Source organism: Gymnogyps californianus, chromosome 2, assembly GCF_018139145.2.
Source record: "Gymnogyps californianus isolate 813 chromosome 2, ASM1813914v2, whole genome shotgun sequence".
In the NCBI taxonomy this organism is placed as follows: domain Eukaryota; kingdom Metazoa; phylum Chordata; class Aves; order Accipitriformes; family Cathartidae; genus Gymnogyps; species Gymnogyps californianus.
In genome coordinates this window covers 166,641,323-166,667,491 of record NC_059472.1, presented here as the reverse complement: position 1 = coordinate 166,667,491, position 26,169 = coordinate 166,641,323, and the positions used below count along the sequence as shown (strand labels likewise).

General features: G+C 49.5%; 1 protein-coding gene across 1 annotated transcript in view; it reads right to left on the bottom strand.

The window, feature by feature from the left end:
* The window catches only part of PTH1R (parathyroid hormone 1 receptor), a 123,108-nt gene that overhangs the window by 84,826 nt on the left and 12,113 nt on the right, over nucleotides 1-26,169 (bottom strand). Inside the window, exons 2-3 of the mRNA XM_050892771.1 lie at nucleotides 25,056-25,058; nucleotides 22,017-22,127 (exon numbers count right to left, since the gene is read on the bottom strand). Of these exons, the coding sequence (XP_050748728.1) occupies nucleotides 22,017-22,127; nucleotides 25,056-25,058 (114 nt within the window). The remainder of the gene's footprint in view (nucleotides 1-22,016; nucleotides 22,128-25,055; nucleotides 25,059-26,169) is intronic.

Below are 26,169 nucleotides of genomic sequence, written 5' to 3'. Positions count from 1 at the left end.
ACAATCAGCTTGTCTCCCCAGGCTGATTCCATCACTGGGAGGAGAGTCCTTCCAGTCAGCTACCACTCCACTCAAGATCTGAAGGTGCCCCTCAATCCATTGGTCATACACAGAGCAAGCTGACCCCTGATAGAGTCATCTCAGGCACACCTGAAGTTGGACTGCCTGTCACACATCAGGGAAAAAAGGATATTTATGCATCACATTTCCAGGGATGATCTAGAGCTACCCAAACCCAAGCACGTCTAGGGTTCATGTAAAAGCACGACAGCATCCATTTACATCTTCTCTTTGCTGCTTCTCATCCTGAAGCTGCAAAAACCAGTGCTGCATTTCTTTTGAGTCCTTCATGCTATTTTTTAATGCCTACCGCAGCTGAATGACGCAAATTCTTCCATCATCGGCAGCCCCAATGAACCGACCGAGACACAGCAAAAGGACCCAGAATTTCGGCTGATGTAAATCGAGCCGCCCCACTGACGTCAGCTGGACTATGCTGGGGTAGGATCTCTTACTGAGAGACTGGTGCAGAATACCAGCGCTCTCACAATCACAATACATGATTTGTATCCACTAGCATCTAGACAGATATGGCTATCAGCACGTGCAAATATCAAATTACTGTTTCCTCAGTTAGAAATACTCAGAGGAGCACTGGGCATTTTGGTGCACACCCAGTCCTGTGACTTTCTGTTGATGCATATACATGTGTCTGTGCCTTAAATTTAGCACAGGGCACAGACTACTCTCCATCTGAAAAAGGAGATTGGATGCCTCCTGAAAAAGAGACACCCCATCTCGACTGCGAGAAATGGGCCTTGTGCTGGAATAACGGAGTGAAATTCTGTCTTGAGTTATACAGAAAAGCCTTCTGGCTTTTGTGTCTAGGAATAGCTCATGCTAACAGATCATTGAATAAATAGTGGACGTAGTGAATGCTAGTTTTCTACAACCTGGCATTTCGGGGACTCTGGATGCTCTGTTGGTTAATAAAGCTGAATGCAAGTTTCAGCTTTAAGTTTGCAAGGTCACTAACTGGTTCAATTGCTTTCCTCTAACTGACGGCTGCTTTTTACAGAGCTTGCAGGCACTAGCTGGGTTTAAAACCTCAACTAAAAGTCAGATTTGTTTAAAGTTTTCCAAAAGATTCCAAAGTCCTTGAAAGTTATAGTTGCAAAGGAAAATACACGCATGCACACACACATATAGACACATAACCAAATAAATCTTATTTCTTTAGAGGACCAAATTAAAACAAAAAACACTTTTGGGCACCTTACACACCCCTCATGATTCAGGCTTTTATTCAGGAGTCGGAGATTAGAAAATAAACCTGGATGGAGAAGAGGGGAGGATATTACACCACATATATTTACAATGGTGTTTCTTCCACTTCTTCTGAAATGTTGGTTTTTTTGGCCACTTTGGAGATGGGAACTGGGGTAAGAAGACCCCAGCTGGGTTCAGCTGAGCCCTCTCTCTCTTCTCCTTGTGAGAACTGCACAGCAAGAGCAATGATGTCCCATGATAACCGCCACAAGACACTCAGCTCTGCAGTCACGGTCTCCTAACTCCAAAAAGAGCTCTCCCCAGTGGGTAATGAGTCCTAATTGGCAGGTAACGAGAAGGGAAACAGGCCTCGGAAGGAGAGAAGGGGAAATGTGGCCTCTGCCATCTGGAAAGCTGGTCACTCAAAAACAAAGACCTGCAACAGGAAACCACTTCTATCAACACGATAGACAGCCCGAGACAGAAGCCAAATGTCTTTAGTTATAATCAGGGCCAAACTTAGTAAAGCAGATGGAGGAGGGATGAAATCAAAACGGAACAGCTTTCACTCCTCGTGCAGGAGAGGATGCATCTCAGGTTTCCAGAGACACAGGAGGCGCCTGGTGAACGTTTGCTCAGGATCTCGTTATGTTTGCACAGTACCTAAGTGGAGGATGGACATGTTTCCTGTCCCAATTATCTCCCCCCGCCCCTTCACCCACCCTCTGGCACTAGCTTATCCTTTTCAGTGGGAACTGAGAAGGAAAACTGATAGCAACACCATTCACTTTAGGCATTGGTCCAAGAGCACTTTACTTCCCCACACCAAATGTGATGGTGATTCAATCCACACTGAAAGATTTGGGCTTCTCTTGACGCCCCAGAAGAGGATCACGGCCAGGAGATCATTGCTCCTGATGGTCTCAGCCCATCTAGTTGGCATGCACCATGCTAATGAGCAGGTCCCTGTGCTGCGAGAAATACTTTCAACTGAGGCACTTTGTAAGACTTTCTGAACAATTTGAAATAGCAGAGGACTGGTGTCACGTGGATGCTGTGGATGTGTGTGGGAAATCTGGGACCATGCTGTGCAGCACGTAGCTCAGGAGGTGAGAAAGAACGATCCAATGCCTTGAGGAACCAGGAAGGATTTACTAGTGGGGAACATTATTCTCCTGAGTAAATCGGGTCTTTTGGCTTGCACCTAACTTTAATGACAAGCCATCGAGATGCAGGGTTTACGTTTCCTTCTAAAAACACCATTGCCACAACTCAGACGCCTCTCATCTGACTTTACCTACCACAGCACCTAAATTAGGAGTAGAGTTTTGTGGCAGTTCCCATCCACCACAAAAGGCAAGGGATGCAGTCTGGAGGATGATTCAGCCCATCCTAAATCATGACTCCTGTTGGAGGAGCCTACACTGACTACTGGGAAAAGCTCAGCTGACTAGGTCTTCACTTAGGCCTCTTGGTACCTCTCCACATTGTGGGGGAGAATGTCTTCATGTCTACAAATAGCCTTCCAGCTGTTGGCTTAGATGGAAAAGCCTTCCTTAGTAAAACACCACTGGCATTCTTTGGTGTATCCCAATGTCTCCCAGTTTAGGAGGCTGGCCAGCTGGAGGACAAAATGATGCTGTCCCTTGTCAAGAAAGACAGCAATTCAATGGCCAAGGGTGACATCTGGTCATAAACTGCCCTCAAGAAAATATATTCTTGAGCATGTCTCCCACTAATGGGTGTCCTTGCTAACCAACAACTTGTTCAGCCTTTTCGCAGTGAAGAAAGCGCTCTGAGGACTGCAATGCCTGAGTGTGGGTTTGTATGTATGCAATAATATATGCTAGCAAAACCCAGAACCCATGCGATTTTCATTCCAGAAATTCTCAGCTGAAAATAAACCTATGATGTCCCCTTGCCCTCCTCTCTGCGTCCAGAATGGACAGCAGTTATCTACGGATCATTATTTATATGTTCCTGACTAGTGCTGTGGCAAAACGATCCCAACTATTCCCAGCAATGAGGCAACCGAGATAGTACTGTTCGAATCCTGATGGTTTTCTCCCGAAGGGTAGGTATGAATTTTCCTCTTCATCTTTGGGCTTTCTCATGGTATTTGGGTTCAAAGTCAATAGCTTCTAGAAAAACACAGACAAAAGCATCTCCAGCCAGACCTTCTGGGCATGCAGTTCAGTCCTTCACTACTGGAGTGAGGGGAACCAGCCTGGAGATCATGAGCTCATGTCTTGCCTGGATTAGGGAGGAATCCTCAAGGAGACACCGAATGGCATCCACCCATTTTGTTTTTTGCTTTTCCCGTGACAGAAATAACATGAAGCAACTGCACAGACTCATCTGGGTCCCAAATAGACTTGCCTGCTCCCTTTGCACCAACCTGCCAGGCCCAGACATGCACATTGCTTTTCCACACCATTCTCCAGGGGCTTCTAAAAGAGACGATGGCAAGTGCCATAGCTACGAGCTATTTAAAAAGACGCTACCCATGCCCTGTCCTCCCACACGCTGTCTCCTGGTGAGCACAAAAGGTTAAGTGAACTTGGCACGTGTGAACTTGGACCTGGCAGGAGTTTGGAGTTTGCAACAAAACCTAAAAACGAGCGAGCTGTCCGGGCAGGGTTTTGTTCCAAAAGGCTGCGTACGGTTCCCTGGTGCCGGGACAGGACACTGAGTGTCTCGCCTGATTCTGGGAAGTTGTCCTGCTGAGCTGGAGGCATTTCAGCGCAAAGCTGATTCCTGTGCTTTAAAGGGCAACATCTTACTTGAACTACACAACCTCAGAGTCTTGCCTTTGGCCCTGGCATGCATAAGTCTTAGTCAGCACAGGGGTCTGAGGTCTACCCAGAAGCAAGAATCGAGGCTGAGACAATCACAGTGTTGTTTTCTAGGGAAAGGGGGGAAATCTAATTTTGGGACCCATAATTTTCAGCCCCCGCCCCATCCCGAGCCATGCACTAGTCACAGAGACAGCCATCCTTATCCCATCACAGGACATGAACAGAGCAGCACCGCCAAGCAGTGTGAAAGGCTGTCCAGCCCCTGATGTAGCTGGGGACAGAAAAAGGGTGGAAAGGAAAAGCTTGGTAGGAGTGGAGAGAGGAGAGTGATGATGAGGAGCACTGGGAGAAGGGAGAAAAGCCATGAAGCTGGGAAAGAGCTGAATTAAAAGAAGACAGATTAATGGATCAGGGGAAGAAGAATGCTGTGTAGACCTGCAGCTCAGGAGAACAGCTAGGAACCAGAATCTCTTCTCTCCTCTGACACAGACTCATGGGGTGACCATGGGCACCTTCCCTCGCTGTTCAGACTGTAAACCCTCTGGAGTAAAAAGAGCATGCAAAATTGGCCAGCACGGGGGAGCTCAACCTCCTTTGGAAATGCTAATCAGGAGGAGATGTGGAGCAGGAAAACAAGTAAATAAACAAAGAGCGTAGCCAAATAAACAAAGGGTGCGGCAAAGAAAGTTTTGATTTGGGTTTTGACACTATGCCCTGAATCCTCGGTATCTCTGTGTCCTGAGAAGGCAAAGGATTTGTCACAGCTGTATATTCGCTGCTCCCTTCTGGTTTCATTTAGCCACGTGTGAGCGCGCGCGTGTGTGCAAGAGGTGGAGCTGCGAACCGACCTTAACCCTGCACTTTTCTCAATTGGAAACAAATGGACGCTCTCCGTTTTCCATTCACTGGTTTTATAACAGTTTGAAATTAGACTGATGAGGTGTTTCCTTGCCAGCACCATCTATCTTGGTCTAATTACACAGGCTATGCTAATTGCAGGAGCCAACCTATAGAACCACAGCATTCCTCTTCTGCGCTTCTAGGGGGAAACGTATGGGGGAACTCACGCTCCTGCTCACTCCATCTCTCCTTCCTGCTCTCTTTCTCTCCCCCGGGTAATTATGCTCCTGAAATGATAATTAAAGGATTGCAAAGAGAAGGGGACCTGGCAGAGAAACAGCGTTCCAGGCTCTGGAGAAGAGCCACGGGTCTGGAGCCTGGCTAACAAAATGCAGAACAAATAGCTGCAGAGAGAGAATCCAGTAATCCAGCAAACTCGAGGCAAAGTGAGAAACAGCAGGTCTTGCAACGCTTTCTCCTTGGTGGTGAAGTGACTGGGAAGGCGTTCGCTTCTCTGCTTAGATAATACAGCTTGAAACACTGGGGCAGTGAGATGCACAGACACATCTAACCCTTGCAAAGCTGCCGCTGGAGGTAAAGCAGGATTAGGACTCCATCTCTTACAGTGAAGGAACCGAGATGCAGAGGGAGGCTAAGTGACACCACCAAGGCTATCCAGCAAGCCTGGCCAAGGCAGGAGCCTTAACCCATATCCAAATGTGAAGTTAGTGCTGTGACAGGGGACCCAGCCTGCCTCCCACAGCAAGTCCAGCACCTGCATGGGATGCAGGGAGAGACAGACAGACTTCAACTCTATCCTTAGTTCCCTCCTTGAGGCTGCAGAGGAGAATAGGGGTCTTCACCAGGTTGGGATGTGTGGGACCTGACGGAAAAGGATGGCTCCACTCTGAAAACAGGACAGATGAAACTCCCGCTAAGACACATAATAACTGAACAGAGGAACGGCTGTGAAACACCATGGGCCTTAAAATGGCAGCTGGGGCAGGAGAAGCAGAAGGATCACTCCCAACAACTCTGTCTTTTATTCCTTTTCCTGAGCACCTGCGACTATCCTCTGTGGGAAACAGGGCCTGGGGCTGGACAGACTTTTGACCTGATCCTGTCTGGCTTTTCTTAAGTTCCTGTAGAGCAGGAATGATTGTGGTCTTGCTGGAAAATGGGGTTGGTAAAGTCAAAGTTGCCTTAATATAGAGGTGGGTATGTAGATCTACAGATGGAAAGCCTTCAGTTTTGTCTTCTTTTTCTATACCTGGACACAACGGCTGCATTTACACTGGCAAAATGAACCAAACCAGGGCCCTTTGCTGCTGTCCCTCCTGCCCTGTTGCAGAACCTTCCCTATCCCGGGGCTGCGATTGTCCACACCCCTGCCTTGGGCAGGGACATGTTTCACTAGATCAGGTTGCTCAAAGCCCCATCCAGCCTGACTTTGAACACTTCTAATGATGGAGCATCCACAACTTCTCTGGACAACCTGTTCCGGTGTCTCACCATCCTCATCATAAAAAATTTCTTCCTTATGTCCAATCTAAATCTACCTTCTTATAGTTTAGAGCTGTTGCCCCTTGTCCTGTCACTACAGGCCCTGGTCATCTCCAGGACCATTCCCGGTGAGCAATACTGAGGCTCTCACCAGGCCTGGCTCCCTCCATAGTCCCCCCCGAGTTCATCCCAGCACCCTGGAGCATGGGGGCCTGGAGGAGATCCAGGGCTTGCTTGCTAGTGGCCACTAGACCTGCTCTGCTTGAGATCCCTGGATGGGAGCCAGCTCGTGACCTGCACCTCTGCTCCCCTCTCCCTTTGCAGAAGGGACCATGCCCGTACAGCAAAGGGATGGAGGAATTTCCCTGGCTTGTGCCTCTGTTCCTGCAGCTCCCAGCTGCAGGCAGCCAACACAGCGGGATGCTTTGAGACATTTGCTGCCATCTATGGCCAATAACAAATAATGCAAAAGCAGGTAGAGAGCTGGCGTCTGGCTGCAGACTGGACTTTCCTCAGCACTGCGTCTCCACAGGGGTGCTTCTCTCCCATGGGGACCAGGGCTGGCCATGGGGATGGGTACGGGGAGGCAGGGAGGTGCTGTCTGAAAGAGACTTTATAGCAATCCTTTCCTAGCACAGCCATGCCATGAAAAACTTCTGTCCTGGGATCCACAGAAGACCAGGGTCCTGCCAGTCATTTGACTCAGAGCCCACCCATAATAGCTCTTAAGTGCAGAGACAAGAGAGACAGGAACTGTGATAGTCTGGGGGCTGCAAATAATGTTGCACGGATGCCCCACAGGCAACACACAGACAGACAGACAGACAGAAAGACACACACACACTTGAAGGGTTTTGGAAAACATTTCTGCCCCTTCCTCTCAGTGTCGTTTCTCTCTCTTTTCCCTTTTACACCCTGGTGTCTCCAGAGCAGATGCCTGGAGAACAGCCAGCTCTGATTTTGGGACTGCCATTACATCAGCATCTCCCAAACCTCAGAGAGCTATTTCAAATGCACATGAAAGGTTTGAAGGTGGTGATTTTGTCCTGGCAGGCTTGGCACCAGATCATATATCATCTCTACACCCTCTTTGGTTTCCTACCAGATCAGCTGCAGCCACTGCTGGAGCACAACCCTGTTTTCTGTGTTCTGGCTATAGCTGCAGAAATGCAGGTGCTTGATCTGTCCTGGCTTTTTTGGGATGTCACAGGTCACAGACAGTTTTAATGATCCTGGCATAACTGGGAGAGGGCTGATTGTTCAGAACAACTTGCATCTTTGCAGCAGCCCTTTAGCAAGTTTTTCCTTCTCCTTTGACCTGTGAAACAAAAAGGGGGACAAAAAGTAGGTCCTCGAGGGTTTTCTCTGCCAGCACGGTGGACACAGCCAGGTACTGAGGAACGGGATGTGCATCTGGGTCATAGACTGGGACCACTGGGGATCTGGATCTTCTAGCAAGGCCCCTCTGAACACTAGGCTGTATATCGCAAATCAAAGCACAGAGTTGAAACTCCTCTTCCTCCCCACGACCCCACAGGACAGATGCAGCTTGCTGAAGGTTTGATGTCTGCTGAAACTGAGAGAAGCAAGTGATCCTCATAGTGCTGTGGATCTGCCCAAGATCCCACAGGCAGCTTATGTTAAAGCAATAACGCTAAGCAATAAAAGCCTCACCATTGCCCCAGCGACCAGGGAAACCTCCCTTTCTGAACTGCAAGATGAAGCAGGGGTCCTGTTGTGTTGTAGCCCACCATCCACATCCTATCCTGGTGGGAAGGCCTTTGTGTAGTCTGTGTTTCCCAATATGGGGGTTATAAATCCTGTCAGGTCTCATGTGCATTTCTCACCAGCTCTTGGCCCATGTCTCTCCTGACTGCACAGGGTCTAGGAGTCACCATGCCACATTTCAGCCAGCGCTGGGGCTTGATGGCCAGTAAGACCTTGCTCCCTGGGCAACACTTTCCCTAGAGAACCCCATTGCATGAATTCCTCCCCACCACGACAACATGATCTCACACGCCACAGACCTGCTCCCTGCTCCATGACGGGGTGTGAGGAGTCACCTGCAGGCAGAGGAGCTGAGGGGTGCGTGAGTATTTCTGCTCCAGGGACTGAGAGCCCACAGGGGATTGCTGCTGGTGGCTGAGACACCACAAAGCCATGTCCTTTCACCTTTGCACAAAGCGTGGAAACATTAATCCACCGTGCTTAATGCAAAACTCATAGAGGAACAAAGTCTGTGTTGCATCACATGGCTGACACAAAGGGTATTTTCATGAGCCCACACCGTGCAGGGAGCTCTTCACCCTCCGGGCTGGTCTAGGGGAGCCCCAAGGACGACACAGGGCATCAGCAGAGGAGAGACCCTCACCAGGTGGGATCTTCACCAGACTAACTGGAGACATTCAAGTGGCAAACCCAGACCCTTTTAGGACAGGATTCCTTTGATCTACTTCACACATCTCCTTTACACAGTGAGCGCTGTGCATAGATAGCGTGTCCGTATACATGTATGTGGGTGTGAACAGCGTGTTCGAGCACATGTTGTGGGCTTGTTTGTAGCGTTGCTAGAAACGCACCTGAGCTGCTCTACCAGCAAATGCACTTTGCGTGCAGCACAACCGGAATCACTGCGGGCTTTCTAGCTTCCTCCTGAGATACCATCACTGTGTGCACCTGGGCTCAGTGCACGCAAGGTTAGCTGGGAGGCAATGGGGCGACCAAGAGACACTGATCTCCCACGCTGTGAGTGAGGGCTCTTCTTCAGTCCCTATGAGAGCCCAGGCAATGCATCTGACTTTCCAAGGACACAGGTCTTCTCCTACACCCCTCCAACAAAACCACAACTGTGAGTTGCATCAGAGTACCCTACAGAAAGCAGAAACTCAACTGACAGACTACAGCATCTTTCTTAACACCGTACAAGTATCACCATCACTCAATAGATCAAGTTCATTGTCATCTTTCAGTGAGTCATTTCATCCCCATGCAGATTTCTGCTCGCTCTCTGCCTCTCCCGGCCACTGCTACCCTCCTGTCCTTTGCAGAGGAAATGCCACCCATCCCCAGCTCCTCTTGGGCTGGGCGATGCTTGGAGTGTGAACGCTCCCTCCCATTCACTGCAAGGCAGAAACCTGAAGCACTGGGTGCCTTATGCTCTTGGCCTCCATCCTCTTTCCTTCCTTCTTGCCCAAGAGCCATCGGATGAAGCTAATAACACAGCCTAACTTAACAGGAAGATACTTATGCTCTCAGGGCTCTTTGCTCCTCCTCTCTCTCAGAGCTGTCACCTCTCAGTGTTGCATCCTGTCTCCAAGTGCTTAGTGCAGCTAAGTCAGAAGATCCTTGGACGGACTGGGTTCAACTCAGGGACTTGTGGATTGGGACGCAGGGACTTAGGCATGGCTGGAAGTCCCTCCAGAAGACACCTCCCATCCCCATTGCAGCCATATTGTACAGCTCTTCCCAACAGGTGGAAAGCCTTCTCCATCACGTACCTGCTTTTCACACACTGGGGACTTTGCAAAGTTGTGTGCCCAGACCGCTGGGTGTGGGTGCTCGTCTGAGAGGGTTTCAATGTCCTGCTCAGTCTGTGCCTTAGTGTCTGGACATGTGTTAGCCTGCCTGCATCCATGCATCGCTCAAGGTGTTTGCATCCCCCCGCGCCTGAAATGAGTCCCTGGTGCAAGTGCCACTGTGCACGCACATGCCGTGCGAGCATGGGGCTGCCTGCGAGCGTCTGGGAGCTGCCCAAGCGAGCGCGTGGTGCCTCCCTCCCTCCTTCCTGGCTAGGCAGGAGAAAGCATTCCCAGTGTGGACGGCCACTGCTAATGGCCCAGGAATCCTCAATGCAGCTGTTTGTTCTGGCACCGGCGCAGCAGCGAGGTCCTGAAGTCAGTTGAACCGCATCGACTTCCCTGCCAGGGTCAGATTTCAGAGGTATGCGATTGGGGATGCCCCCACTGAATGTTTCCAGCACCTGGCCTCCGCCCCCTTCCCCGAGCTTGCCATCACTTCTGCTCGAGGGAAACCTAAGCCTTTTCAACACGGGCAGGAGAACGCGGCCGCCAGGAAAGTGATTTACAGCCCTGCGAAATCCCATCACCCAGCCAGCCCACGAGGCAACAGTGCTGCTATTGTGACAGCCAGTTTGGCGATAGCAGAGGACCCCTGGGCCAGCCCCTTTTCCTCCGTTCCCTTCCTCCCTTTCCCCTCCCCAAACCCAGGTCCCGTGGCCCTGTGACCCTCTGACATCTGGGGGACTTGTGTGGCAAAGCACGTAAATGAGCTCCATGGACCATGGTCTGGCTGGGTCTCTCGGAGCCGGTGTGTCTGGTGTGGGCACCATACTGTTTAACCTCAGAAATCAGAGAAACTGAAACCAGGATGGGGTGGCAGGATTACCTCCACAGCCCCAAGGAAACACTATGTCCTTCCAGCTTAGTTCAGCCCAGCCCATGGGGAAGTCTGTATCAAGAACGTAGCTGGTGGGGAGAGACGGGCTCCTCCACAGGACCACTAAGCCCTCTTCAGAGCATCCCGTGACAAGGAGTCCCACACATCATTACGTGCTGTGTGAACTTCTGCATGCCCAGCTTCAAACCATCGCTGTGGGGCAGGATAGTGATGTCTACCCATGCCTCAGGCCTCCTTAGAGGAGCCGAAAGATGGTTTGTTGATGCCCTCTGCTCTGCTCTGACTTCTGAGGCATCCAGGTGTGGCCAGATAGCTGACTCAGCTCAGTCACGCTCTTTACTCCAGTTGAAATGAATTTGGGCTGTTTAGTTCAGAAAGTCAAACGGAGCTCAGTGACAGATCTGGGCACAACAGGGAATGTGGTGAGAAATGGCACAGCTCTGAAGAACCATCTAGACTGTCGGCAGCCAGGATATTTCCAGAGCCCACATGTGAGTTTGAACACAGAGATGCCCTGGCTGCCTAAGGAAAAGGAGTGTGTGCCCAAGAGCTCCCAGCAGATCTGTGGTAAAGCCAGGTATAGAAATCAGCTTTCTCCATCTTATCCCACCAGCCTGACTTGATGATAAGCAAAGCTCTGCATGAGTTCTGGTAAAGTTGGAAAACTTCTTGATGCAAAACACTGTGGATGCTAAAAGTTTAAGGGAAGGCTGGACAGATTAAAAAACAAACAAACAAAAAAAGCCACTCAGGTCTGGTATGTCCATGGGAAAAAAGTCTTGCTCAGGAAGTCCCTGAACTTTGTATGGTTTGGGTATTGAAAGGAAGCATTGCATTACGCTTGACCTGTTATATATTTCCAAAGCCATCTGCTCTTGGCCACCTACAGAGAGGAGACTCAGGAACCTTTGCTGAGCTGTAGGGCTGCTCTTCTTAAAAAAGCTGTGCAGATTAGTCTTTCTGCATGCTGCTCTCTCTGGTATGAGTTTTCCCTCTCCAGAGACCTGCAACAAATGTATCTAGAGTATTGCACTGAGCACGGCAGGCAATTATTGTGTTTTCTGTGTGTTTTGTGAGGCCCCCAGGAAGTTCTGGGTACTGTTGTGCTGAATGCTGTGTGAACGCAGTGAGGACCTGAATAGGGTTTCCTCCATCCTACTTCAGATACTGAAAGTATCTGAGAGTTAGACGTTTCATCTGAGCTAGTCTCTGCAGGCTGCTTTCAGCCAGCTGAGAGAAACCATTCCTGGATGAGGACAGCTCAGTTTAGGAGAGATTTTGACAGCTGGATATTCCCTCCATGGCCTATGGATGTGTGGGCTGGGGTGACCAGCACAGAGGAGATGCTCATCTTTTTGACATCTAGAGAAAGGAGAAGTGCCTCAGCTTGGAAGATAGTACAGCCCTTTCCACCTCCTCTCCCTTCTGGAGGAAAGCCCCCGGGGCTGAACCACAGACTGATGGGAAGACCCCGGTGCATGTTCCTGTCCCAGTCAGGACCTTGTGCAGACAGAAGGACCTGCTGTCATTTCACAGGAGAGAGGCATTGGTGTGGAGAGACCCAGGGAGCTTCTGGTACTGCAAGGGGTTGTACAGTGGATTGCAGGATGAGCAAAGAGGAGGGAGGGGAAAGGACCAAATCATTTTGCACTGAAAAGAGAGACAGGACTCCCACCAGACGCAAGCCTGGGGTGGTCCTCATGGTCTTGCATCTTCCCTGCCATGGCTACCGACTGGACCTGCTCTGGTGGGCTGGTGCTGCAGGTCCCCACACCACTGCCTCGGGTGATTCCTGACAGTGTACCTCTTATTTAACCATGTACCAGATGCACAGCAAATCTGTCCTCTGGGCCAGGTTTGCTTTGAGCGTTAACTTTGTTCTAGTATCTGGGCGCCCACATGTGTGTGGGAGTGTTCCTGTTTAAAGAAAACATTTCATGGAGGGTTTGAAGGTGTATTTCAGCAGGAAACTGTAGCAGCCTCTGCAATTGTAGTGCTCCCTCTGCTTTCTTCTCCTCCCGTGTCCTCCCTGCCCTTGGAGGGCCCGCAGAGCAGATCAATCCTGCTTCATAAATATTTTACCATCTACCTAAATATGCACCAAAGAGACTCTTTGCCACAGATCAGGATCCTGTCACCAGAAAATGATGCTGTGCCATCAGAGTGATACCCAGACAAAAGCCCCTGGGATGCTGCCAGGAGAGCAAGACGCAGCATCTCCATGGCGGTGACTCTGTGTCTATTTGTTACGGCATGGAGAGGGGGATCGCTGCCAAGGGGCCAGGGGATCCCCTTCTAACGTGGTCCCGTGGCCCTTCCTCAGGAGATTTCTCCCAGCTCCTTTCTGTTGATAGGAGAAAGCATGAAGAGCCTATGGGGAAGGATGCAGGGAGGCTGTCCATCCAGTTGATGCTGTGTCCCCTCCACCCCTCATCACTTGAGAGGGGTTCAGAGCACCTCTCTATCCTTTCTCCAGCTGCTGCCTCCAGGGGATCCTGGACCTCCCCCACATGGCAGGTGTAAATGGAGAAGGAAGGACCAGGCGAGGCACAGCTTCAGGTCGGGGGGATCGCATTCATCCTGGGGCATCCTGCTCAAGGGTTCAGCCTCCCAACAATATCCATGCCCTAGACATGCCCTGTCCTTGCTCTGTTCATGTCTCTGTCCTCGCTGTGGTCATGTCCCCTCATGCATGAGAGGGAGGGAACTTGCATAAGCTGCATCTCCCAAGCTGGCGTCCCATCACCACTGACTGAATTTCTTCTTCTACCTCTGGCCCATTGGGGGCCACATCCGATCTCCCACTAAGAGCAGTTGTGTTTTTTCCATTGGTTCACAACTGCAAGACAAAGAGCCCTCTCTTAACCTTTACTCCAGCCTTCTGGAGGGTCACTGCCCTTGTCTTTGGAGCAAGCTCTAGGATGAGGAGGAAAAGATAGAGCTCGGGGCACGAAGCCTGTCAAAACTAAGCCTTTCCTATTGAGCCCATCATGGGACATTTTGGGTCCTGGGACTGCTGAAGCTCTGCACGAGCTTGAGACTCGAATATTCTGTGTTTGCTGAGCACACTTATTTCCCTGATCCTTCCTGAATGCCAGTTATGCCATGTGAGCTGAGCACTGATGATGAGCTGGGGGGCTGCATGCTGTGTACATGCATGCAATACCTCTTGTAGCAGACCTGCTTTGCGTGATGCTAAATCTCTCCATAAGCGCTTCGTGAACAAGTAAGAAAACCCAAGGGTGGTTGGGTGACCATCAGTTTTTGAAGGCTGCAGACTCCTTTGGACAGCATTTGCCCCACTTTTTCCTGCAGCTGCCAGAGGCCATGTGCAGAGCTGGTGCGGGTCCGAATTTTAAAGAGCGTAGCACAAAAATATCACTGCTGCAAGGCCAATTTCATTTACCAACCTGATGAGTTTTAGAAGAAAATAATATGCTCTTTTCCTGCAAGGCAGACAGAAATATATGATATCAGGCCTGCCTTTATTTCCCACCCTTCTGGGCATTAACAAATGCATCTGTCTCTTTCCAGTCTTCTGCCTCTTTTAGGTGCTTTACACTATTAGATAGACCTGCAGGAGAAGGAAAGGAAATTGAATTAAAAATTGATCTGCTGTACCTCCTGGGAGCTCTATGAAAGGCAACATTCCAACATTTCCTGGGTAGAACAAGAGAAAGGAGAAATAGTAACCCTTAAAAAGGAGGAAAAGAGGAGTGGGAGCATTAATTAGACTGAAAAGATACGTAGGTTGCACTGCCTATGTACTTATTTAGTAGATAACCAGACAGATGTTGCACAGGACTACCCAGATGCCTGACAAGTGATATTTCCAAAAAGCACTGGTGACCAAGGGAACAGAACAGGCACCAGTTCAGAGGGGGCTGGTTCTCCCAGTCGTGTGGATTCATACACAGGTGATAATGGCCCAGAGTTTTTAGAAAATATCTAATGTTTTGGGGGTCTGAACCTGTGGCACTTTTAGAGGACTCATGTCTGCAGATCCATGTGTATGTCTGGAGAACACAGATCAGCAAGACCTGGAAATCAGGTCCAGCTTCAGGGATACAGATTTCCTCATGAATCCCCTGCCTTCAGCACAAACGGAGGCTGGTCCAGGTCCCTGCTGTGTTCATGCGCCGGACTCCCACGTGCCTGTATTCTGCAGTGACATTATGTGCCTGCCCAGAAAGTCAGAACATATATAAACACGCCGTAAAACGCCACCAATACAGTAAACACAGTGAAGATTACAGGGAGTGATTCGGCTGGCCTGCATTAGCTGTTTTGCAGGGCTCCGGTGATGGGAAGCAGCTGTCATCTTGGTCATTCCCGTGAACAACCATCTCATATTAGCACAGCCTTGCACTTGGGTCTGGGCATACTTGGGAATCTGCTGCACGGATTGCACCCTCGATGCACGTATATACGTACTCGGGGACCCTGAAGGGTGTCTTCAAGCTATCGGCATGCTGTGCAAGTGCCTGGCAGCTACGGGCTGTGAATAAGAAACCCATTGAACTGAAGCCAGCTGCGGAGAATGTAATGACACAGTTAAACTCGGAGATCATTGACAGTTACATAACAAAGGAGACCCAGCCTCGCTGGAGGCAAATTGCTTTTGTTCTGCATGAGAAAAGAAGGTTTTGTTGACAGCCCAGATATCTGCTTTCAGACAGGAACACTTAGAAAGAGTTGCACAACAATGTCTTACTCCATTAGATAGCTCTACCCAGGCTGGTGGGCTTCCCTGTCCTAGAGGGCTGACATTCTGGGCTGGGGCCATTAAAATATCAAGTCAGCTCATCTCATCCTCCAGTCGTCACCATCGTCTGCAAAAAACTTCCAGGAGCACATTAAAAATGTAGTGATTCCTTTAGGACATGCTGTTTGCTTCCTCCTCTCCTTCCCTGAAAGACAATTGTGTGCAGAGGGGATTGTCTCAGGGTTTCCAAAGACCCTGACCAAGTTTCTTTAATCTATCCTCTGCTGGGAAGTTGCCTTAGAGAAGGAAGGTAAAACTAAACAGGTCTTGGGTATGGAGAGGAAGGTGGAGGTGGTAGGCTAGGTAGTCTTTGGGAAAATCGTGTCACTGCTGAACTGTTAGAAAGACAGGTCTGGTGGGAAGGACCCTGTCCATTTTCTTAATCCAATGCAGAATAAGCTCTGTTGTAATTGCTTTGGCGAGGTGCTGGACCTGTTTTAGAAACGCTCCGTGACAGGCAGTCTCTCTCCTTCACAAGGCAGTCTGCTGCCCTGCCCCACTCTCCTCTGTTAGAAAGCTTCTCCTGACATTTAATGCAATTTCCTTTGCTGTAATCTAGGAGTCATTACCTCCTATCCCTGAGGGACACGAGGAATGTTTTTTTTCTCTTCCTTCCTCTGTGCAGAAGCCTTTTATGTGTTGGAAGGCTGTAACCATGTGTCCCCTTGATCTTCTCTAGACTAGACGTCTTCTCTCTTCAGCCTCACAGATCATGAGTTCTCTGTAGCTTTTGGGCCGTCTCAGGACACAGCCGGGTGTCTGCACAGATGACCTTTGCACTTGCTATAAGGAGTTTTATGGCAACCAAAGAATGCTGTTATTATTAATGTCTGCAGCCAAAGTTAAAGATTTCTCAGATATTCTGGACATAGGACGTGGAGCCTCTAAAAGGAAGGATCAAGGTCTCAACCTTGAATCCAGGCAGGCAGCGTAAAAAGCAGAGGACCTGTTGTTTGCCAGCCTTTGATGCTAAGGTCATGCCTTGCCATGTTCTTGCCACGTCCTGAGTGAGACTGTGGGGTCTCACACAGGTACTGGAGGGGTTTCTCCAACTTATAGACATGCTGTATATAGGCTGGCAGCTACGGACTGCGAACAAGAAGCCCACTGACCTGAGGGCTGCTGTAGTAGCTTCGTGGGCCTGGGAAACCCAAACAAGAGGTGGCAATGAGTCATTGCCTGTCAGAGTGGGACAAAGTCACCTCCTCCGCTGGATGGATGAGAAAGCATTATTCCTGGACTCTGTTATCTAAGAGTGACAAGATTGCTCAGCAACAATGAACCAAGGGGGTGCTTATGGTGGATGCATAACCTTTCAGCCAAAAATCTTCTACTGTGTCCTCAACAACTTGATGGACGCTGTACTGACAGGTCCTTGGTAGGTGGATACAGGCTAAGCACATCCTTGTCGTTTGAGGAACCCTCTCAAGCCCACCGGGTCTTTCCAGGGAGGGAGAAGGATGGTTCTTAATAGCATTGGCAGTGCTTGGCTGCAAGAACTGTGGAGTGACAATGCAGTTGTGGGACAGCAGCTGAAGTCAGGAGATGGCAGGTTTGAGACGCTCATGCCACATATAGTTACATTCATTGCTGCAAGATGTTGTGGCACAGAGGACTTGCAATAATTGAAGGCACGACTGAACCAGACTTTCTTATGGAAAAGCGATCCACTGAGGGTTATTCAAAGCAGAGACCCCAACGCTAGCTCACAAGTTCGGTGTGTCAGTGGAGTGGACTAGTCTCTGACTTTCTCCTGTGGGCAAAGCATTTTTCTCCTTTAAAGAGCTCTGGAATTTGCTAGAGTCTTTGAACTCTCATGACTACATCACATTAAACGCTCTGCTTTGTTGCCTGGGAGTTGGGAGGTCTCTGACCTCTGCCTGAAGGAGCTACAAAACCATTCTTCGTTGTGATACCCTTGATCTTGCATTCTAACATCCTGCCTTTGATTCTGGCCAGCACCACCTGCTTCAGATGAAGGCAAAAGAAGTTTTGTGATACACAGCTACTAAATAGTCTTCCAATGGAAGAAACTTCTTCTTGGCCTTTATTTAGAGCAGACTGGCTTATGTCCCAATGAGTTGTAGTATATCCCCAAAATGTTATCGATGTCATATTAATGGTACTTCTATCCATTTTTATGCCCATACTTGAATCCTTCTCTGCCTCTGGTCATAATGCAGTCTTACGGCAAAGAGTTCCGCAGATGAAATGTACATTTGCGTATTAAAAAACAGCATGAGAGAGGGATATTTTACCCTAAGGCTACGAGAGACTACCCCTCCTAAACATTCAAAAGTTTCACAGACTTTTTCATGAGAATTAAGAGGAGACAGGAGACAGTTTCGGAGAAAACAAACTGATAGCCTGCACAAACTCAGCTTATCCTGCTCAGCTGACCAGGAGTCTGAAACAATATCCATGAGCACTCAGATGCAGGGGGAGAGGGAGGATAGTTATTTCAGAGCGGCTGCTGAAACCACAACGCTGTCATGCACAGTTCCCGTTGTAATGATCTCTCAAATCCATTAATTGTGATTCTTTTACACGCCTCCCTGCCCCCCATCCTGGGTTGATTTGCAGCAGAGGCAATGAGAAAGCAGAAAGCTTCTCTGGCCAGACTCCATCCTCTACAGGGGCAAGCAGACACTGGGGAACACCAGCCCCCATCCTCATTTTCCTCTCGGATCATCCACTATTGCTCTGCTGGTGTCAAACACCTTTGACCAGGAGTTGGCATAGCCAGAGTGTCCATGAGATGCACATCTCTGTATATGTGCTCCCCTCCACGCTGAGGATCCTTCGCAACTGAAAATAGAGAAGCCCCATCTGAAATGAGACACCAGATTCACACAATAGATTTTGGAGGGGGAGGACAGGAAGATGTTATTTTTGGCTGCTTGCCTACAGCAAAACCAGCCGCCACTCTAAAGCCAATAGATCTGTATTAGTGACTCCTGTGGGAGGCACAGGCTAGAGATTTACATCAGTATTTGTAGGACAAACACATTTTGAGGCCACAGATAAGAGTCTGTTGCTGTTATGCTTGTCGTTATGCAGGCTTGCAGAAAAACACATCTCTCCTCTGAGGAACTTATGGCTCAGGGCCCAGAAATTAGGGTGTGAAGTTGTTTTGGTGATAACTCCCTCAGATTTCAGTTAGTACCTAGATGCTTCAAAAGCCAAGCCTGAAGAAGTAAGTTGGACAAAGGATAGAAGAACCAAAAAAGGAAGGGGCTTCTCAAAGTCACCCCAGGGTGATTGGCAAATCCAGAAATAGCACACAGGTTATTTTGGTGCGGAGCCATCTCCATCCTCAGCCATATAAAGGTTAAGCATCTAACCTAGCATGTTGTTCAAGGCTCTTTCTATAGACCACAAAGAAAAGCAGGAACAACCAGCGGGCGACACAAACCGCCTTACATGGGATGAGAGGAGAGGTCTGACTGGCACACTGACTATAGAATAAACCTCAAGAAATAATTTTTAAAAGGCTAGATAAGGTGAGATTAAACCCACCTGTTGGTCTGCGGTTTAACAGAGGCCAGCAGCACACTCAGTCTCCACCTAGGCTGGTGTTCCCATGCCACGGTCCACAACAGTCAGTGGCTGAAAAGGTCTTGCCAAGTGATTCCCAGTTTCTCTACAGAACCAGAGTAAACACTAGCATTTTTAACTAAAGGTCAGAGGATTCAAATCGTGGTGGTCTGAAGGAAATATTGGTGGCTAACTGTTCCCTTGGCCACAGAAATGTGGAAACTATTGACTGAGCGGTGGCTTTCAACATTTCTCTGTCATTTGTGAGCCCTTCACCGTTTCTTGGTGGAGGTGTGGACCTTGTATCAAAACTGCATGGCTAGTAATGACAGGCTTTGGGATTTTTCTCCACCTTTCACAAACCTCTCAGTGTCCATTGCTGGCAATGAAGCTGAGGACTGCAGACTCAAAACCAGAGAGGTATGGCCTGAAACAGCAGGTACTGTTTGTGGTTCTAGATGTTCCTGAAGCTGATGGGAGTCCCTGATGTAACTGCACCAGCCACTGTTCAGCGTTACATGAAAATGCAAAGAGATGGCAGGGACAGGGACTTGCCATGATTTTCTCAGAAGTCCCTGCTCAAGTTGATGTTTTCCTTCTGGTCTTTGAAAGTAGTAGGTTTATTTACAACCAGATAAATGGCTGTTTTCTGGCTTTTTTTCCCAACAAAAGCATTTTAAAAATTTTATTTAAAACACACTGTTAGATTTGAAGCCCAATATTCTGGACGGAAAGGAAGGATAAAATTCTCAGCCTTGCTGCAGTCTTGGAGGAATTTTTATTCGTAACAACTGCTTGCATTACTACAGCAGCTGCAGATTTTGACCAGGAATTGGAACTGTCCAGAAATTACTACAGCATAATCGCTTAGGCCAAAATCCACCAGATGTACCTGAGCTGTCCTAGGGTAAGTCCCTCCAGCTTAGTCAACAGACAAAGACAGACTTTGCTTGTGAGGGGTGATGCACCCTTTCCAGGTCTGTCTTGCTCCACTGATCACAGAGAGGAAAATCCCAAATCTTGCTTTGCCAGGGGCTGCTCAGTGGGAAGAAACAAGATGTCGGGTGCAACTTGATGTCCTGCAGTAGCTCACTTGGCCTCCAGCTCCTGCTCCATGGCTTCCTGCTGGTCCTGTGCCGTGTCTGCCTGCCCTTGGCAGGTATCTGGGTGCCTCTAGGTGACTACATGAAGGCAAATGAATTGAGCCTTCATTGCCTATGTAGAGGAGTGAACAGAATCTCTCCCGAGGCTCGTTGTTGTGCTGGCTGGAGCTCCACGGGCAAGCTCAGACCACAAAGCCCAGGTAGACACCTAGACATCTCAGAGCAGGCAAGAGGAGTCTCCTGCTCAGGATGCCCAGGGAAGGGGGGATGAACCTGGACCAGAGCACGAGGCAGTCTCTGCCTATAAAACCTTCCAGCTCTAACACAGCCAAGAGGAAACAGGAGCACTTGGAGGAGAAAGCAGCTTCCTAAGTATCCCCCTGTGAGATGCTCACACAGCTACTTGCAATACCTTGCTCACTTACTCCAGGATAGTCTTTGCATTCCCCAGAAACCACTTTTAGCTCTGGGGTTCTTACTGTGATTGTCCTCTTTTAGTCACGTTCAGGATTCTTTTTTTTTTTTTTTTTTAATTCATGCACAAAATGCAGGGTTTTGCTCTTTCCAAAGGTGCATTTCCCACACCTAAACACGAAAACTCCAATGTCAAGATCTCCTCTGAACATCACAAATGCAACAAAAGACCAAATCATCGCCAAAATACTGAACAAATGAAACCAATTTTCTTTTGAGGCATTTGCAGAAGAACACCTATTCATATACAAACAAAACAAACAGTAGTAATCCCCAGAGGAGTAAAATGTAGGAGATTATTGTTTTATTTTAATTTGCCCTGACACTTTCCTCTACCACACAGTGACTGGCTCGACAACAAACATGAAAAACAGCAAAAGAGCTTTTACTTTCAGTAACTCCCCCAAACTCTTTAGACGTCTACTTTGTCAACTCCTTCCAGAGGATGACTTGCCGAAGGACACGCAGAAAGAAGATAATAGAATTTTCTTACTCATTTCCCCTTACCCTTTAAGGACATGGGTAGCCAGCCATGCATCAGGACTGCAAGTTCTCACTCCTTTATCTGGTGTTTTTTAAGTCTGGTTATCTTTGAGCCTTAGCTTCTGGAGTCATGTGTTGGGGGACACGCAGCTCCCATTTAAAATAAAAGCAAGCATTTACCTGCCATGGCAGCAGAAAGAAGCTGGAGATGATTAACTCTAGAGTGCCAGAATAAGGGGAGGAAAAGGAAGAGAAATAAAAACTTCCACTTTTTGAAAAGCTTATGATATTTTAAGCAACTTTCACAATTTTGGGAATATTTTCCACCTGTAATCATTCAAACGGCTTGCTATGACAGGGTCTCCTTCACTGCACCACTGGGTGCTACCTTCAACCCTCTTTCATTAGGAGGAGAAAGAGGTGTCCATTGTACTGCAGAGGCTGAAGAGGTTTTTTATCTGCATGGCAGAGGGGAAAAGACTTACAAGGTCAATTGTTGGCATCAACTGGCACAATAAATTCAGAGCAGACAGTGTTCACGGAAACCGGGAAGCCTTTGAGAACATCCTGCTGATGCCGCTAACCGTGATTCCACAAATGCAATATTATTGTCTTAAAAACAGGGAGGATGTGGTTAAAAGATGCACAATAAGACTACAAAACCAGAAACAGGTAAAGAACAGAAAAAAAGAGGAGAAAGATGCAATGCTAAGCCAACGGGCCTGGGCTTTGCCTTGTAGGGTGGCCTGGCACCTTCTGTTTGGAGGCAGCTGATGGCTGTCTAGACCACAGGCAGAAGCAGCTTGTGTCACTCTGCACTGATGGGACCTGGTAGACAGACACAGAGTCTCCTGAGGGCTGCTCTGCCTCTGTCCGACCCAGTGATTCAGCTTGCCTCACTGCAGATATCCACAGTATCATGAGCTCACCACCCAGGCTCTTCCGAGAGCAGGGCAGAAATCAGCGACGTCGTGGTGCGTCTTACCTGCTCCCCTTTAGGTGCCTGCTGTAGCACCTCTCTCCTTGCTGGATCTCTGCTGCCTATGGAGGAAAACTGGGTTACCTCCATCCATTGGAGATGGAGAGGTTGTGGCCTCCAAAAGCAGGTGAGAGCCATCTCATCTGACTTCCAAGCAAGCCTGACAGTGTCATGGTCAGCCCCATGCTTGCTATGGGAACTCCTGCCTCCCTCCAGGCAGCAGAGATAGAAGGGAAAACACAACTTCGCATAGCCAAGGTGTCCCCATAAATCCCTCACAGCATGCTCAGGTCTTGATTGCAAACACAGAGCCCTCTCTCTCCTTACACTACCCACTCCCCCAGCCTTGTGCATTTGCAGTGTGGTGTTATGATCCCTTTCCCACTCTGGGATGCCCTGTGCTGGGCACGGCTGGGCCAGCTCTCCTGCTTGTGTTGTCAGGGACTGGGAGGATGGAGGGGTGGATGGGAGCTCTGAGACAAGGGACCATGGCATGCTTTTTCAAGGGCAGTCTCTAGATGTGGCTGCACCCTGGCTGGTACACCGTTGTCTTCATATGACTTGCCATAGCAGATCCCCTGATCTTCTCCCAGCCTGTGAGTTCACCCATGGTATCCTGTCACGGGCAGGGAGAAACCAGCATGGAAAGCTCTGCAAACTGCCTGGGTGGACCCAAACCTGAACTCCTGATGGCCTTCCTTAGACTTTATAACACCTAATATCATCTGAAAGCCAGATGCAGCTGAGAGCCTGTTTCATGCTGCCTTGGAAAGTAAACCAGCCTCAATCACAGGGACAATGAAGGGGCCCTGTCTCCTCTGGTCCCCCCTTCCCAGGAACAGGAATCCCATTTATTTCTCTCCCAAGCTCCTGGCCCAGCCTTTAGGGCCCTGCCTTCCCACACTCCTCTGCTACTTCTCCTGCCTGGTTGGTGTAATTAATTTTCATGCTGTCATATCCCCACTTTCTTGCCAGCGCTTGTGGGAAGGGATGAGCAGCAAACTCCCTGCACAGAGGATGCAAGAGGCAAGGCAAAGGCTCAGCAGGCAGGTTATAAAGCAGGCAGCCCTCTCCTCTTGTACTCCTGTAGGCAGAGCAGCCAGGAAATCCACGGAGAGGGTTGGTTGGTTTTCTTTTTCTTTCTTTCTTTCCTTCTTTCTTTCTTTCTTTCTTTCTTTCTCTCTTTCTTTCTCTCTCTCTCTTTTTTTTCTTTCTTTTTCTCTCTCTCTTTCTTTCTCTCTCTCTCTTTTCTTTCTCTCTCTCACTTACTCTCTTTCTTTCTTTCTTTCTGTTTTTTCCCTTCTTCCCTTTGCCTTTCCTTTCCCGCCCCCATCAGCAGCCACCTCCCCAGCCCGTCCCCCGTCCCTCCCGGCACCATGCCTCCTGGAACGTCGCAGCTCTGCTCTTTCATGAGCAGTGTGTGGTATTATGACTCCGGCGATGCCGAGCCCTGCCAGCACGCCTCAAACCACAGGTATCTGACCCGTCCCAAGCCCCATAACACTGATTAATGTCCTGATTCACAACCCGATAGGGTCGGCACCATCAGTGGCTGAGACGGGACACCATCCCACTCCCCGCTCTCTCCTCTCCTCCCTGCAGACCCCCTCTCCCTTTGCTCGGGGAATGGGAGGGGGGGGATCCGTTCCAAAAAAACCACCCGGCAGCAACCGTGGGCAGGGAGCGCGGGAGCTGCCAGCGGCGGCCGGGAGCCGTGCATGGTCGGGGTGCCGTTACAACAAGGCCAGCTCTGTGATTACGGCACATTAAGCCCTCAGTGCGGTGCAGGCAGCTCTGGGGCATGACGTCCTCCCAGCTCCAGCCAGTCAGCTCTGGCATCCCCCTCGTCTCCTCCTTTTGCTGGGCATGGAGGGGAGACACTGGAGGGCTTGACACGCTGCTCACCTGGAGCTGAGGGCAGCCATGGCCTCAGAGCCACAGGGGAAGGCACGACAGGGAGCAAAGCTGCGGTGGCTGTGCATGCCTTGGCGGGAGATGGAGGGGAGGGAAGAGGAAGGTCCCCGGAGCGAAAAGCACAGGCTGCGACCCATTGCAAGAGGCCAAATCAACCCTGGAGCACATTGCAATGGGGCATCCATGCATCTTCCTGTGGGGACAGAAGCATCCCCATGCTCCAGGGGTGGTAGGAGTGGGAGTCCCAAAAGAGCCCTGTTTCGGGGCTGTTAATGCCTTGGATGCGACTGTAGCAGGGATCCAGCCAGGCACCCGTGGAGTGGGACCTGCTGCAGTGTGGGATCCCTGCCCACGGGACCACAAGCATCAGCTAATCCTGTGTGAGAAAATAAATCAGCTGGGTACTGTTCTCTGTCCCCTTTGACCATGCCCACATCCATATGTCTACAATATCTTTTTCCCAAAGCAGAGTGGCCTCATCCAAGCCACCTCCCACAGCCCACAGTACACCTGAAATATGCCTAAGCATTATTTGGGGTGGTGCAGGTTGGTAAGAGCTAAAGCAATGCCAGGGAGCGTGCTGGCAGTAAAACAGCAGGGAGAATTGCAGGACAGCACTTCATCCCTGGCCTGCTTATTTTTTATGAGTAAAGGCAAAGCCCTGTCAGCTTGGTGCTTCTTTAGGCAGTGTCAAAGTCTCATCTGTCCTCTCTTGTCCATCCTTCTCCCTGGATTGGAGGAACAGCCCTGGTCCTCAATGTTTCCTCTCCCTTGCCCAGTTCAAAAAGAACCTCTTGCCCCATCAAAGAACTGCCAGCCCTTGGGATGGGACATGTCCCCTCACTGTACGCTTGTACATACCCCTGCCCTGTTCCAGGGTTCAAATACCAACCCAAGACTTTAAGCTAAGGCCTTGGACTCTCCACAAAATGGTCTTATCTCCTGCCATCTCATGACCTGTCTTCACTAGAAACATCCTCTTTGTATCCCAACAAGCCAGAGATATCCAGCTTTGCCTTCTTGAGCACCATGTTTCTATGGTGATTTGTAGGAGGTGTGGGACCTGTTTCAGTGTCTGTCACACTCCTTTTCCCCAACCTTGCAGCAACAAGGCTGGAAGAGGAGACACTAAATGCTGGGATTTTATGGGCCAAACAGCCTTCTCTTCCCGATTCATTCTGCTTTGCATTGCCTTGCAGGCTTTCTGGGAAACATGGGCTTCCCAACCTGATGCTTTTGGAGGCATGAACTACAGATCTTTGCCTGGTCCACTTTCTACAGGGTGTTAACTCCGAACCTTAAGAAGGTACTTCCCAATGGAGTATTCTTCCCTTCCATTTCATTTTAGATGTCTGTTTTGAAAGCTGGGGGCTTATCTGCCCTCTGCCATCCAGAGGGACCTTGATAGACTTGAGAGATGGGCCTGTGTGAACCTCATGAAGCTCAGCAAGGCCAACTGCAAGGTCCTGCACATGGGTCGGGGCAACCCCCAGTATCAATACGGGCTGGGGGATGAAGGGATTGAGAGCAGCCCTGCCGAGAAGGACTTGGGGGTACTGGTGGATGAAAAACTGGACATGAGACGGCAATGTGCGCTCACAGCCCAGAAAGCCAACCCTATCCTGGGCTGCAGCACAAGAAGCATGGACAGCAGGTCGAGGGAGGGGATTCTGCCCCTCTGCTCCGCTCTGGTGAGACCCTCCCTGCAGTACTGCATCCAGCTCTGGGGTCCTCAGCACAGGAAAGACATGGACCTGTTGGAGCGGGTCCAGAGGAGGCCACGAAGATGATCAAGGGGCTGGAGCACCTCTCCTGTGAGGAAAGGCTGAGAGAGTTGGGGTTGTTCAGCCTGGAGAAAAGAAGGCTCCGGGGAGATCTTATAGCAGCCTTCCAGTACCTAAAGGGGGCCTACAAGAAAGATGGGGACAGACTTTTTAGTAGGGCCTGTAGTGATAGGACAAGGGGTAATGGTTTTAAACTGAAAGAGGGGAGATTTAGATTAGGTATTAGGAGGAAATTCTTTACTGTGAGGGTGGTGAGGCACTGGCACAGGTTGCCCAGAGAGGTAGTGGATGTCCCCTCCCTGGA